The sequence below is a fragment of the Oryzias latipes genome, chromosome 8 (genome assembly GCF_053564925.1).
Source record: "Oryzias latipes strain Hd-rR chromosome 8, Olatipes_Hd-rR_3.1".
Taxonomy (NCBI): Eukaryota; Metazoa; Chordata; class Actinopteri; order Beloniformes; family Adrianichthyidae; genus Oryzias; species Oryzias latipes.
In genome coordinates this window covers 15,491,461-15,507,173 of record NC_136244.1, presented here as the reverse complement: position 1 = coordinate 15,507,173, position 15,713 = coordinate 15,491,461, and the positions used below count along the sequence as shown (strand labels likewise).

The 15,713-nt window shown below is 38.6% G+C and overlaps 1 protein-coding gene and 1 pseudogene across 4 annotated transcripts; both read right to left on the bottom strand.

Moving 5' to 3' along the window:
• Positions 1 to 6,407: 6,407 nt before the first annotated feature.
• Positions 6,408 to 13,415, bottom strand: LOC110015477 (methionine-R-sulfoxide reductase B1-A-like; annotated as a pseudogene). 3 transcript variants are annotated; one of them, XR_013657575.1, is made up of 5 exons: positions 13,210 to 13,415; positions 12,987 to 13,129; positions 12,782 to 12,896; positions 8,297 to 8,481; positions 7,521 to 7,640 (listed from the first exon to the last, which is right to left on the bottom strand). The product of XR_013657575.1 is annotated as a methionine-R-sulfoxide reductase B1-A-like, transcript variant X2 (transcript). The 3 variants fall into 3 exon arrangements; XR_013657574.1 differs by having other exon boundaries at positions 6,408 to 8,481; XR_002290683.2 differs by lacking the exons at positions 7,521 to 7,640; positions 8,297 to 8,481 and adding an exon at positions 12,166 to 12,653.
• Positions 13,416 to 13,507: 92 nt separating this feature from the next.
• Positions 13,508 to 15,427, bottom strand: LOC101163254 (methionine-R-sulfoxide reductase B1-A). The gene is made up of 4 exons (XM_011478226.4): positions 15,269 to 15,427; positions 14,378 to 14,520; positions 14,125 to 14,239; positions 13,508 to 13,952 (listed from the first exon to the last, which is right to left on the bottom strand). Exons 1-4 carry the CDS (start codon positions 15,321 to 15,323, stop codon positions 13,933 to 13,935), a joined length of 333 nt encoding a protein of 110 aa, XP_011476528.2. The 5' UTR covers positions 15,324 to 15,427; the 3' UTR covers positions 13,508 to 13,932.
• Between the last annotated feature and the right edge of the window lie 286 nt (positions 15,428 to 15,713).

Here is a 15,713-nt window from a genome sequence, read left to right as displayed (position 1 = left end):
TGGTTTCACAGACAAAAATAAATCAATTTTTTTCCAATTTGATGCCTATTTAAATATCACAAAGTATCTTTCTGGTCAAGAATCTGTCACAAGACTGTTCATTTTAAGAAGAATACAATATTAAATATGTATTTACAAACTTCTAAAGGAACATACACATGTTATCTTTACTGTCCCAATGCATCTTCAAACTACTACAATACCTCAACCGTGCTTCACTAATAAGATGTGAAGCGTTCGAAAACATTTATCGACATTCCTTTAAAGACCCACTCCAATGAAAATAGTGTTTATGGTGTTTTTAATGTTTTCTTGAGACATTTTGCTGATGATGGAGGAAATGTATAAATATTAAATCATATATGCATCCACTTGGGGATGACTAGATCCTCGTACATCTTTATTTTTTGTATCTGAGCTGATGTCTGGCTCAAAATTATACGTCTAGATAGCTCCAATATTGCTGCCCTTTTTTTGCATTGGTAATTTTAGGTTGGGGTTGTGCGGGGTGGTAAGCTAGCAGTAGAGTGTAAACTGATGGATGATGGGAAATAGGGCAAGGCTTACTCTACGCTAACAGTCCCGCACACAACTCAGAGGTGAATTTCTGATGAAATACTGTCCTTCTGCACAAACTACATCCTAGAAAAGGACACGTTTTTGTTGTTGCTAAAAATGGCATAATTATAATTAAAAGACCACTGGGAATGCTTTGAAAATAGATTTAAAAAAATAATCAAAGTGGGACTTTTACCTCCATGTATGTGGAGATAGTCAGAATGTGAGGTCACGTGACCCTGTAGTGTGTATTGGACCCATGACAGCTTTGGAATGGTTGCCATCTAAAACTTAAACCTTTTGTAAATTGCTGGTAAATCAGATTAGATTATTTTCTTCAGATAGTGACAATACATTTTGAACCTAATCAAAAATTATTGGGTACTTAAACTAATTTATAGAAATCAGGATATTAGAGCAGATAAAGATTTACATACTCTCAAAAATCACTTATTTTTGCTTTTGACTTTAGTTTCTTACAGGCTTGACAAGAAAGACATGAGAATGTTAATTAGTGAGCTTTGGTGGATTATGTTACCTTTGGACAGAGCCAGGCTTGCTGTTTCTCCAGTTTTGTGAAGAACTGCTGCAAGTGTCTTCAACACACGGACAGGCGAGTGGCCTCCATCTTTCCACCTCCATCCTGTCAAAGCTGTGAATAGGCATGTGTCCAAGCCTGTCAAACCTTTCCTTTCAGAAATAGGGAAACTTTACAGAGATAAGCACAACAAAGCCAGCGATTGCGGTTTACGCCTCCCGCTCAAACAAAGCTCTCTGTTGATTTTTTACACGACCCGGGCAAATATAGAATAATGACATGTTTTAAAATCTTCGTAAATCCATTGAAACAGAGGCCAGCCTGGCACCGAGGCGGCCTGCCGCTCAGCGAACTGCGGATTCGGTCAGAATGAGGTCAAAATCCAGGCTTCTCTTTGATCACATACTGTATTTGATTTACTTTTCTCCCATGCTAATTGTTCCAGCAGAACTTTCACTGACAGGTTTGGACTTAGAAATATAAACAGTAAGATTAGAGAGAAGGAAAAAACTGTAACATGCAAGCTGTGAGCTGCTTTTGGATTTGGGCAGCACAATATGTCTTTGTGCTTGTGAGCAGGTATTCATGCACTCATGTGTGGCGTCCGTACAGTTTTTTTGTTTGTTTTTGCCCCATCCGTTGTGCCTGCAGGTGTGTTGCGGTGCTGCATCTCCAAAAAACACAGATAGATTTCCACCGCTAGAGGCTTGCAGATGGCTCCTACATATGTCAGCCATTACCACCAATTACGAATCTTCCGCAGCAAAAAAACGAATGTTCCATTCCCATTTTGTAATTTCCACTATGAGGAAGAAGCTGTTGCCCATTTGCCCGACTTTCAGCCGTTGCAGCAGTCCTTTGAAACCACAAGAGAGAACATGTTTAGCAGTTTGGAAGCATGGATGCAGTTTCCTACGAATGCAACCGGATGCTGCGTCTGGAACGAATCGCAACAAATCCTTTTAATTTCATTTGGATGTGAATAATGAATAATAAACAAATTCACTCTTTATAGCTTTTTCCGCCTTTAGGCAAGTGATGAACTCAAAACAAAAACAAAAAAAAACGGAGAGGGGGGTGCAATTCCCATATTGTGGTTTCTCAATCACTGCTCTTTGAAGAAATAACAGAGCCTGAGCTCTCTGTCTGTGACATGAAAGATGTGTAATAGTCGTGCCCTCAGGAAGTATGGATCACACAAGACAAAAGCCGACAACAAAGTAACTGCAAAGCCTCATCCTCCTAGCACTTGCCTACAAACGTAAGCAAAGTCATCAAGAACTGATAGATGGAAAACCGAACAAAATCACTCTGATCTCTTTGTCCGCATGTGATTTTCCGCCCCCCTCCACCTTTGCCTTTTCCCCCCCTCCACGCCCTCACGTCCCACCACCTTCACACAGGTGCTTGGATATTTCAGCCCTCAAGCTTGACATCCAGACTCCCAGACTTGCCCTGCAGCTTTATAGAGACATTACTAAAGGGATCAATGTTGCAAAGATCAGAGAGGGAAGATGGGCTTGGGTCTTACACAATATTCCCAAAGGCCTTGAAAGCAGACCCGGACCATGCCTTGAGTTCAGCAAGGAAGTCATTTATATCTGAGGAAAAAGGTTCACCAGCTTTTAGTTTTACTGGAGTAATATCTGAGCAGCTGCCAAAACTAAAAGGTTTAACTCTGTAAATGTAAAAAAAAAAGTGTTGAGATTTAAAACGTAGATATTTTTCCCTTTTTTTCTTTTTTTTTTTTGGCGTGGAAACCTTCTGCAGGTGAAAGAAACATGCAGCTGCGGAACCCGATTTTTTTTTTAATGTCTTTCATCTTGACAATAAAACCTTAAATACCTTTCCAGAAAGCATGTCTGCACAGCAGCTTCACCTTTTTTTTCCCGAACCGTGGCTTTAATGTAGGAGTAGAACCGGGCAAGCGGGAACCTAAAGGGAATTAAGCTGAACGACAATCATGTCATCGCATAAGCCACAGAGCACTCGGGAAATGCCTTCTTTTCTAATCCACAGCTCTGCGGTGGAAAAAAATTGGAATCTGGTGGTTGGCTCTGAAGTGATATAGGGTGTGCTAGGAAAGGGTGGAGGAGCAGAGACGGATGAGTGTATGAGGGGCGCCTGTATGTGCTTGCTCCTGTGATGAATGTAAAAAAAAAAAAGGAAGAGATGTGAAGACTGTATGATCACACGAGGATGCATTTCCATGCATCCAGGCTAAATTTGGGAGGTTTAATCATTGTTTGGATGCAAAATAGAGCTGCAAATGTGATGCAGTAATGTTTTAATGCATTCTAACAAATATGCACGTGCAGGTTTTATCATAAGCATGCACCCATATGTATGGAAACCTGTTGTTTCGCTTGTGGTAACAAATCCGTCAGTTCCATAGTGAAATGCTTGTGGGCTCCTCAGTGTGGCTTCCTTTCACTGAAAAACTTGGTCGTCCTTAATGTTGATTGCCGTGACATCATTTCCAAACCTCAACCACGACTTTCATACGTCACTGTCACGATCTGTTTCCAGTGTGAAAAAGAAAACATCCTTGCCGCCGATCCAACATCACCCCGGGACCAGAGTGGCAAAACCGAATCGAGACGATCCATAATATTGAACTTCTCCCGTCCGAGCTGGATTACATCCAAACTATGTGTTGATTTATGTAAACAAGTCAAACCTGGTTCCTCTAAATAAAAATACAAACAGTTCTCAGATGGGTGTTAACTGACTGTAATTACTGGGGTTAAAAAAACCACAGCAGCTTGTCTCTCCACTTTCTGGAGTTTCCCATGTTTTTCAAATTCCAATCTGTCACAGCAACTGTGAGAAAAGGGAGCTGTCGTTAAAAAAAAAAAAAAAAAAAAAAAAAAAAGATAGAACGAGACGGGGGGCAGATGGGAAAAAAGTCCCTCCGTTTATCGCCTCTCAGGTGAGCAAATTTTGCAGGAGCAGTATCACCTGTCCTGTGAGATCCTTCAGGCGTGTGTCAGACTCCTTCATGCTGCAGAAGGGGGAGATAGTCTTCTACCCTGTGGGGCCTGTCGACTCTCACTGGAATCTGAAATTGTGTGTGAGTCAAATAAGCAAGCAGCAAACGTGCTGATGGTTGTTTTTGCCAAAAGGGACAGGAGTGTACTGACTATTTGACCCTCCGAAGAAAAAAAGAGAGCCACTCTGCAGAAAGATGATTGAGACGTAAAAAGGAATACTTTTATTTGTGGGATTGATGTCCTCGTCTGCTTGCATGAGTTAAATCAATGATTTGCATTGAAAAAAGCAGTTGAAGTTGTTATTTAAACACCCTAACACAGCATGAGAACTAAAAGACCATTGCAGAAAATTATACACTTTTACAGAAGGTTTAGGCATTTTGCTTAACAACCCTTTTTAGCAGCAAAATGTTCTCCTTGCTGAGAGTGAGAAATATTTTTTAACATTTAAAATAGAAGGGGAAAGATAGTTAAACAGTAGTGATTGTGATCATCCTTCCAAATATGAGGATAGTTGTCATGGGCACAAAGAAAAAAACTTCACACTGATGGTCTTGATTCGTTTTCCTGTTTTCATCTGCACATTTAGCAGAACTAATCTGGTAAAAAATTAGGTTTGATTGCCACTCCAGCCGGCATAAATGCTTTAGTCAGTTTTGCACGAAGTTAAGTTTCAAGTCATTGACCTAAAATTCAAATGCCACATCGACTTGTTAGAAATGTACTTTAAAACCACCAGTGAGGAAAGATTGATAAGGAAGGATGCTCAGAGCAACATGTAAATAAGAGAATATTACCACAAAAGTGCTCCAAAAGACCACTGGTGTCTAAGAATACAATTTTTATGAAAATTAGGATCCTATGATTATCTTTTTGCCCCCTTTTTTACATACTTTCCTAAGTCGCAACCATTATTCATGTTGATTATAAATCATTAATAGTGAAAGAAGAAGATCAATTTATCTGCCGGAATCTGTGCTGTTTTAAAAAAATATGCATTTTTCCACATGATTTTATCCTCAAGTCTTGTATATTCTAAAACATTCATTTTTTACAATAAAGTTTAAGTTTTTCAAATAATGACATCATGAGTTTAGCTGTCCAGATTTACTAGATGGCTGTAAAGAGAGGGGTTAAGTCTGGCATTCCATTCCAAACCTAACTGGTTGACTCAATTTAACAGAAAAACCAATTAAAGGCCAAATCCACGAAGTTAAAACTCATCAACAGGAAGAGTTTCAACATAAACAATATCCAGAAGCACGGCCGCATCCTCCGAACCCCAATTCAAGATAGACTGGAGTGTCACGTCTTTTAGGAAGCAGAACTAGATCTTCTTTCAGGAAATGGTGGTGACCTCGCCCTCTGGGGTAAACAGAGGAGCGACCATCCTGCTCGTTATCAGCACACAGTTCAAAAGCCAGCATCTGTGGGACCGCTCCAACGCTTTAGGGGAACATGGCTGAGCTAACACACACATGTGTGAGGAGAGCATTAATGATGGATATAAATGGGTTTTGGAGAAACCTGCTCCCATCCAAATAACATTCACTTCAAAGAAAATCCGGTTTATTTCAGGAGGAAAAGGCAAAATACAGGAACTTTATCTTCCCTACATGTGACAAAAAGGCAGCCTATTTTGAAGAATATACATTTTTCAATTTGAATATTTATGTCATTAACTTTTGGAGAAATTCAAAGAAAGGGCCTTAAAAGAGTGAGGACTTGAGACAAAGCTGTATATCTGTCCTTTATCTAAAACCCCCCTGAAGGAAGGGATGGAACAGTTGTTTTGGTTTGTGTTGCAGTTGCAATCCTCTGAGAATTTAGCCTTAAACACACGTGCTCACAAACACACAAACCAAACTCCTCTTCCGTTAGTTCTCATCTGGTCCCACTTTAGGGTTTTTGAGGTCTGAGCTTTTTTGGGGGACACAGTAAAGCTGCCGATCCAAATGAGAGCGGGAAGACTTTTCTGTGTTCCAAAACGGCATTTTCAAATCATTTCATTGTGTCTGCTTCAGTCAATCATCACTTGAGGTGTCTTTTAGCTGAAAACAGCCTGACTGTTTTGGCTTTAAAAGGTCAAAGGGAGAAAAAATGCTAAACTGACTATCAGGCATTTTGTTAATGGATTTTTTTTTGTGTGTGTATAAATGTAGACTAATAAAGTCTACGTATTTGGACTTAAAGTTAGGTAGCAAAAGTGAGTTCTGGAGTTAAGGATCAGTTGTTAATAATGGAGTGGAGGGCATGAAAATGTTGCAGTTGTGGAGTTCCCCCAATTTTTCCATTAAAGATCCAGACGGCACACAAACAAGCATCCCAAAAGTTCTTTATTCACATTTATTCAATAATCTTTGCCATTTTCTTTACAGTTATTTCCTTTAAAATTTTATTTAACGCTTTATAATGTTTTGTTTCTTTAAAGATACACTTTTCTCCACCATCACATTTTGAGAGGGGTTGAAGTTTAGACAACACCTCAGACTCTCAAATGCAGATTGTAGATTATTAACCCCTAAGTAAAGAGCAAAGGCACCTCTGAGGATTTTCTGCATCGAAGTTAGCAATCTGCACAGCCAAAGCAGCAATTTTGGCTGTTTGAGCCCATTTCAGGTCTGTGGGGAGTTCACAAGATCTTAACAGCTACATGTATGTCTGTGCAGCGTATGGCACAGACAGCAAGGGCAAAAAACACAGGATTAAAAGAAGACTGAATGTGCACAAACATGCTTCTTCTTTAAACGTGCAGCCAATGCTGAAGTGGATCTCATCTGATGCAAGCTAGCATTACAGAGGGAGAGGATGAGCCGCACACAAATAGCAGAAGCTCTGGTTAGTGGGTGACTGTAGTTTGGGTGCACGAAAAAAAAAACATTGAAGTAATGACTTTTCATCTCCAAGCCCTAATAGGAGGTTTAGGCATGCTTTAAACCTCCTCTGATGTTGAACCCTTTGACATATGTGGACATGCACTGACACAAATGCAGCATACTCCACAGCCCATCATTGCTCTGTGACTGAAATTTTCTGTAAAATCACTCATCAGAAACCCTTTCCAATCCTCGAGGGGCCCAGCCTGATTTGAGGCCCTTTAAACCCTCTGGCGGTCTTCGTGTCATGCTAGATGTGGGCTCACAGTCAGCCGCTTTGCTCTATTCTTTAAAAAGCTCGGCTCTTATCCTTCACTCTGTCCGGCATCCCAGAACACAAGGCCCTCTCTCCCCCGATGAACAATAGCCGTGCCACATACCTCCAGCCCTCCTTTGAAGCGCTGAGACAAAACTGTGCAGCTGTCTGCAGGCTGAAGCCGATTGGGGTGCAGATATTGAGCTGTGTTTGCAAACATGCAAATGTTCAAAACGCGTCTGTGCTATTGAAGCTCCAGGCTCTCAGAGACAGGAAGGTGATGGCGTGATAAAGGTGACAAGAAAGTGGCAGAAGCCCTTGACTCTCCATGTTGTTTGTTTTCTTAGCTGGCAGCCCGCACACCTACAAGGAGCTATTCAGTTCCAGGACGCCAGTTTGGGTTTTTCAGCATCTTCAAACTGTTGGCACACAGTTTAAAAGAAGGGGTAAAAAGATAATTTGCTGTAATTCCCATGATTTCTGTTTTTATAAAAGTTTAAAGAAGTCTACCTTCACAGAATTTCAATCTACAGTGGGATAATGAAAACACATAAACAATATGATCAGCTGAAAATATGAAATTATACCAAAAACTATACAGGTGTTGTAGGTTTTGTCATGTGTATTATTCTAAAATATTAAAGTACAAAGTAATTCTTTTTTATCTATTATTAAGCTAAGTTTAGTGCTTTGTTTTTGCATTTTATCTGTGGTTTTCCACATATCTTCACACAATGAATAAATAAACTTTCATATTCTGTTCATTTAACAACTTCAATGATTCTCAATGTATTTTCTGGTTCAACTGAAATATTGTTTTCTTCTCATTTTGTGTTGTTGTACAAAACAAATTCACCAATTGATTTTTGGATTGTCTCCTATTTGTGTATTTGTGTTTCAAAACCTGCAGTATGCAATAAACTAGGAAAATCTCCAAGATTTCTTCACCCTAAAGCAGCAATCACCTTCCAGTATGTAAAAAGTCACTGTATTCCCTCAGTTAATGGAGGTGTTTGTTCTCCACACGTGTCTGAAATGTGGATAGCAGCATGGAGATATTTCACTGCTAAGCCACAAGCTGTCATCATCGTTCTGTGATGAGAGGAACTTTCTGTATTTCTTCTTCTAGTCACGCGTAGATGAACTTTTGTCCACACCGACAAAGCGATCCCAGCTTCCGTGGTGAGTGAAGACCTGGAAGGCAGATGGTTTTCGGGACCCCCATCTTTGATGATTTTGGTTTTAAGGGGTTGGAGTTCTCTGCAGACGAAAACAGAAGCAGGTGTAGATCCTGTAAACATCCACGTCTCAGCAGCAGCTTCGTGTGTATTCAAATGAAAACAAGATCTCCTGTGTGAGTCAGGACGTTGAGGTGAAGCTGGAGGGAGCAGTGGTTTAATGTGATTAAGGGCCCTATTTTGCTTTAGAGCAGGACGAGTCCCAGAGGTCAAGGAGCGAGTGATTCCATCAGTGGATTACCACTTCCTTCTTCCTGTTTGCTTCCTCTTGGCTAAACATCTGTGTCTGGTTGCCAGCCAGAAGACTGCTGGTCTGATAGCAGAGGCTAATTACAGCCCTGTGTCCTAAGCAACATCGTTCCCCCATCTCTCCATCTTTCAGTCTTACAGCTGTTTTTTTAGGATGTCTGTTGCTGAAGGTGTCATGTCTCTCCTGCTCGGAGACACCAAAGGGAAAAGTTGAAAGTTCTTGGTTAATTATTGGAGGCGAGTACCAGTTATATCTAACAGTTGAGAGGATTTGTCTCAGCAAAGTTGATTAAACATCAAAAGTTGAAGTAGATATTATTTGGGACATCCAAAAAAAAAGGGTTTTGATCAGACTTTACAGATGCATATCATATCAAATGTGCTTTAGTAAAGTTTATCAGGATTTGCTCTCTATACATGTTTGCACTTCCTCTCCTAATCCTTAAGCTAACACCAATGCTTTCATCTCCCTCTCTGATCTTGCAGTCTTTGAAAAGAGCAGCGACACACCTGCTCATCCCAGACACTCCAAAAGCATGAAAGTCATTGAGCGTGCCCCCACATCTTCATTTTGTTTAAGATTCCATCACTGCATTCTCCAAAACGCCAAGACATCGCTAAGAAGCAAAAACACAACAAATTCACAAAAGTCTTTCAAGTAGAGCAGTTTTTCACATATGCATTTGTGCATTGAGATTGCTATTACACAGCGGAAACAATTGCGTTGCAATGTCCATTTTTCACTTGTGACAACAAATGCAATGAAATAATTGTATTTCAGTAACTATATTTCTACATTTATTTATGTTTTTCATTTTATTTTTCAGTTTTTTGCCATTTAGAGATTATATTTCTGTTTGTTTTTTTCATTGTTTTTGTGCTGCATCAACAAAACTTCCAACAAAAATTCTGTTAAAGTTCACAATTTATCTTTTTATCAAGCTTGGCAGGGACTCATTCTGCAAAGAAACTCCAAATCATCACACTACCACCACCAAGTTTGATGTATGAGTTCCAAACCTTCCCAACAGTTAAGCTAATGTATCAACATCCCACAGCCTATTTTCACATGAATTCTCCAAGATTATAAAGCTTTTGTGTTTGTCATAGTGTCTGCATGTGAAGCTCTTCTATTGGTTTGTGTACTGTAGTTAACCAGCTTCTAATTGAAAAACATTTCCAGTTCTACATGATTTCTCTCACTATGTAAATATATAAAGATTCACTCTTCCAAAAAAAATATTTGCATTTTTCAAAACAAGTACATGTTAACCACTTTGATTCTCATTTATTTGTTGAGAACTTCGTGTTGTCAGAAAATTTCAATTTAATTCTCTTAATTCAGAGGGTGTGATGAGATTTAGGCCTTATTTCAATTCCTTCTCTCTAAATGGGTCAGACATTGCTTGGCCTCTCATTTATGTTGTCACAACACCAAGAACAATTTTTAAACCCCTTGACGCCTGCATTTATTTGGAGCTACGAAAAAAATCACTTCTCTTCTTGCTAAATTGAGATAATTTTGGAGCAGAAGTGGTTTGATGCATATTTGTGGTTCAAAATATAAATTCAGTTTCTTCATTTCAAAATATGTAGAGACAGAACAGAACACCTAGCAGCAGAATCAATTAGCTGTCTCTTCAGAATTCTTGGTTTGCTTTTTTTAAATTCAATTGAAAATAATATAATTTCACTGAATTCCTCAAGTAAAACAAACTGTAGTTTTTGCAAATGTACAGAAACGTGCTAATCTAAGCTTCTTTTTTTTACACAGACTGGTCATAAACAGGATTTCTGAATGTTTTGGGATTGTGAAAATAAAAGTTAAGACATTTATTTACTATTGTAAATATATATTTAGACAAAATTTAATCTAAAAATGTATGCATATAAATGCACCACTTCTCTTCAAGTTTTGTAGAATTTCAGAGAAGAAGCTGCAGGTCTTGATGAATTGACTAAGTGTTTTCTTTGTTTGGGCCTTTGTTTGTGCTTTGACACAACCCCAAAAAGAAAGAAAAAAAAAATCTCAGCAGTTTTTGTTTTGTTTAACTATACTTATGTTGGCAAGACTTTTATAAAATAATTTCCTAACCGTTAGATTTCAATCTTTCTGCTGTTGCAAAGATAGTTTCCAAGTGTCATTTTTTCAGGGAAGCTGCTGTTTTTCATGCAAAACTACTTTTGGGTCACTAAAACGCCTCTCCAGGACTGCAGGCTTCAGTGAGCATGTTTAATTTAAACGTTTTTGACAGTAAGATTAGACTGACAAATCACTTGTTGGAAAAGGTGGCCATAAAAGAAGCTAATTTGACTTTAAAAAAACGTCTGAGGTGACATTGACATCTGAATGAGCAACTGGAAGAACTCCACTGGACTAATGCAACAAAAATATAGATCTGAGGACCAAATAGGTTCTTATGCAGAAAAATCTCCTCCTTGTGATAGGTCAGGTTTGTTTTGCTTTTGGTTCCAAGATCTGGAAATCGTTGTTATGAACCTCTCCACCTACAACAGTATTCTAGAGGCAAACATGATCCCATCTGTCAACTGGGTACAGCAACAAGACAGAACATCTGCTGAATGGATCTAAATTAAACTAATGAACGTTTTAGAATATCCTTATCCATACTTAAGTCCATCTTATACGTGTTGTGCAAAAAAAAGGCTCACAACCTTTATAAGCCTTTATAAACAGAAGCAGTGCTGCAAAGAAGAATCGACTGATTTTCAGAGATGTGACGGAGCGAAAGTCGAAACTAGAAACGACTTCTTCAAAATGCAGATCTGAAAGGTGGATCTCCAAATTCTTAAGACATGAGGGTACTTATTTCTGCCCCCATGTGACTTTCTTTTTTTGGCTTTATTTTAGTTGGATCAGTAATGGCAGAGAGAAAACCTTTAGTGCTGTTTGTCTGTGGTTGGATGTGTCAACACCAAAAACCTATCTGATCAGATAAGGCCATTTCTTACATACATAAACAGAATTGAAAGCATTTCTCTCTGGAAGTCTGTAAACAAAATATCTCAATGCTGTACTCAATGCTTAAATATGTCTGTTCTGATAGTAAAGCAGCAACTCTAATTTGTAAATTATGTTAAACTTGTTTTTCATATCTTTTTAACTTGAAAATGAAATATTTGACATATTATAAAATATATCTAATTAGTATGTTGTGACATTTACTTTAGACATGTTTTCTGATGTAAATTTGCAATAATTTGTTCAATTAAATAGATATTTTATAGAAATCCGTGCAAACAAGCAAAAGGTTTCAGTACAGCATCATCTGGTGGTAGAATCTGGTAATTACATTTTTCAGAAACTATTAGGTTATATCAGGGGTGTCAAACTCATTTTCACTGAGGGCCACATCAGCATAGTGGTTGTCCTCAAAGGGCCAGATATAACTTATACATTTAACTAAATGCAATGAAAAATACATGTAACTACTCCTTAATGTAAAATAACTCATTTATTTATTATAACTTTTAAAGTGACAATTACAGTTGCATAGAAAACATATGTTTGCTTGTTACTTTAGCATACATACTTTTAAATTTGATGGTGTCATGTTAGGTTATATGGACAGTGTTTAAGTCCTAATGTATAGTTGCCCAATCTGATATTTTAAGTCCAATTCTCCCTAGATATGCCCCTGAGCCTTAAGTTTGACACACGTGAGTTAAAGTATAAGGGTTTTTTGTTTTTCACCGAAATGGGTTCATTCACACTGATTAACTGTTTAATCTGTCGCTGTAGAAATGTTAAACATTGACTTGCAAAAAGTCCATTTCAGTCTTTTGTTGTTGTTGTCCAGCAAAGTTGTGTTACATCAGGGCTTTGGACTTCCATTTGGAATTTTTCACAAAGCCCTTCATCCATTGTGGACGCCTTTAGCAGCAGAAATAAATCAATCTCTTTTTTTCTTACATCCCTCTAACCTGAGAAAGAAAAGGAAATAGTTAATTGAGAATTTTAAAAAAACTAGTGTTAAAAAAAAGAATAACATCAACAAATGTCAGTTGTAGTGCACTGCAGAGGAAGATTGTGGATAAGAGATGACACTCACCTTTCGATATGAAGGTCAGTGAGCTGCTGAAGATTCAGAATCGGGACAGACCTTCTTTGGGTCCATCATATAAAAACTCGTGGCCCAGTGCATTGCCACATTTTCCACAGCAAACCTTATAAAAACAAAAATACATTTTTAAAAATCAACATAATTTAAACCTCATTTATTCTACCTGGAGCCCCATTTGCTGCAGTAATTCTACCTTTATAGGTCCCCATGCTTCAGGATGTTTGGTCACACTGTCCTCATGGAGGGTCTCCGAGAAGGCAGGCCATGGGGAAGAATGCTCAAACTTTGAAATGCTGGAAAACAACTCGTGGCCGCATTCAGCACACACGTATATACCTGAGGGGAGCAAAAACCAAAGCCACTCTCTACTCTGGAACCAGGATCTCTATACTTCACGTCTCTTCCATGACACTCACCTGGCTGGAAGTGATTCTTATAATATTCTCCACCAGAAAAGGGGCAATAAGACATTTCCTCCATGTCAGATTCAAGCCAAAAAGTTTGACAATTATGAATAATTTTCTGTTACGTATTAAGCAAAGACTAGCAAACAGTAACTCGGCTTGACGTGGAAAACGGTAGATCAGTGTCAACAGCTGGTGTAACACCTGATCCTTCTGGCCCAAGGTCCACCTAGTGGCAGAACTTAGGAACTGTTCTGACTTCAGAAAGCAATGAGTGGCACAAAAAGGTAAGAAAGTATCCAGATGGAAATGTATTTTAAAATATGTTTATTTTTGAGCATCATTCAGTGAAAAAAAATGGATCATCAAACTTTTCACATTTCAGTCCTGCTGGATATGTTTTTATATTCAGGCAGCCACATACAGATAATATGGTCAAATAAGGGATCTGTCACTCAGAACGAGCTCTCAAAATCCTAAAAGGTTATCTTTACCAGAAGCAGAGGTTTGCTTAATGAGACAAAACTAGTTGCTACATCATTTGTGATTGCATAGCAAACAAGTGCAAAAAACAGATAGAAGTCCTGTAATCCTTGCTGTCCAGTGAAGTCAGGATTCATCAGAGCTCTGGTGCTCCCGGACCGGGCTTTGTCCCAGAACACTTCATTCGCTGTCCACACCTTCAGCGGCACAGGGAAACTTCCAGACCTGCCGCATTCCTTAATGACAGCTCACTTACTGTCCATCCACCTTATCTGCAGAATGAATTTGACAGCAGTTACACAACTTTGAAAACAATAATTTGATGAAACCCCGAAGATCACTAAGAAAACACAGACCGGATAAGTACATTTTTGAGAGGTTCTTTCCAGGCATTCAAAGACATTTTCATTTCGCTACAGTTTCAGCACTGTAACCAGACTGTACCTTTGGGGATGAACTTCAGTGAACTGCTGAATATTCAGAAGCGGGACAGCCCTTTGGATGGCCCGTCATTTACAAATTCGTGACCCAGTCCGTTTCCACATTTCCCGCAGCGCACCTAGAACAAGACAACAGACGTTTGCTGCTAATACAAGTCAATCAGAAGGTACTTCCAGTTTAAATGGTGTTCCTAAATGTCAAAATACACATAACCTCATAACCAACAAGGAGCTTAAATAGATGTTTTTAAAGGCACCTTGTATGCGCCTGGTCTTTCCTCGTGTTTGGAAATGCTGTCATCGTGGATGGTCTCGGTAAAAGCTGGCCATGGGGACGAGTGCTCGTACTTGGAGCGGCTGGAGAACAGTTGATGTTCACACTTGGAGCACACATAGATCCCTAAGAGAAAGAGATGGTTCAGCATAGAACAACAAGAGGTACAGTGGTGGACGTTTTGGAATGAAACACGTGAATAATAGGGAGCATTATTGGTTTATAATGCAACACATTTAGTAAAAGATCTGCAGTTATCCCAGCTGGACTTTGGTGAAAGCTAAGAAAAAGAGGAGCAACAGAGCACTCCCCACCTCTAAGAAACATCAAGACCCCCAACAAGATGGTCACTAAAATGAAAACAAAGCCTTTGAATTTTGCATCTGCTCACATAACATGCAGTTCATTCACTTTGAAGAATCCACTTATATGAGCAGAGAAACATTGAGTTAGCCTGAAGAACATGATATTGTTAAGATAAACCTGGTCATTTGTTTTTGTGCATAATTTCACAAGGTTTAATTCCATTCTGTTCGATTTGTTGCTACACTTGTTGAACTGAGTGTTTACTTCTCCATTGTGTAAACTCGTGCGTTTTATAACGTTTCTGTTTGGTAACCTGACCCCCACTGTTACAAAATTATCTCGCTTGTACCTTTAAGGGCGTTTGGATCAAAAAAATAAAAATTCGATGTTGTCAAACTTACTATTACTCCGTGTTGAGGTTTTTTGGTCCCAAAATAGGTTAAGAAAAGTCTACTCTGTACGTACTTAAATTTAAGTTAAGTACGTGACTAAAAACACAGTTGCTAGATTGCCCATTAATAACAAAAACAAAACGTTTTCGGTTTACTTTGTGAAAAAGTTAAATTACCTGGTTTAAAGTGGTCTTTAAAGACCTCTCCACCGAAGAAAGAACAGAACGACATTGCTTCAACGGGTCTTCGGTGTTAATCTGCCTTCAATCCACGACAGAACAAAACATCCGGCCGGCAAAACACTACTTCCTGTTTGTTTGGCATGCCTTCAAAATAAAGGTTGTGGCGTTACTTGTGCGTTTCACAGGGTGACTTCTGTTTGGTCAATAAAGTTTTATCGAATGCAATACGCTTCCATGGTAAAACACGCCAGCCTTACAAACAAGAAAAGTTTCAATTGAAACTCTATTATTAATTAGAACGAAATAGTTCATTTCATCCTTCCATGTATATATGTTCCATATTTTGTCTTTTTTATATTAAGATCTTTTTTTCATTTACTAATGCCTTCATTTTGTATTATTACGAAAAAAATAATACGAAAAAAAAAAGGAAACTGGG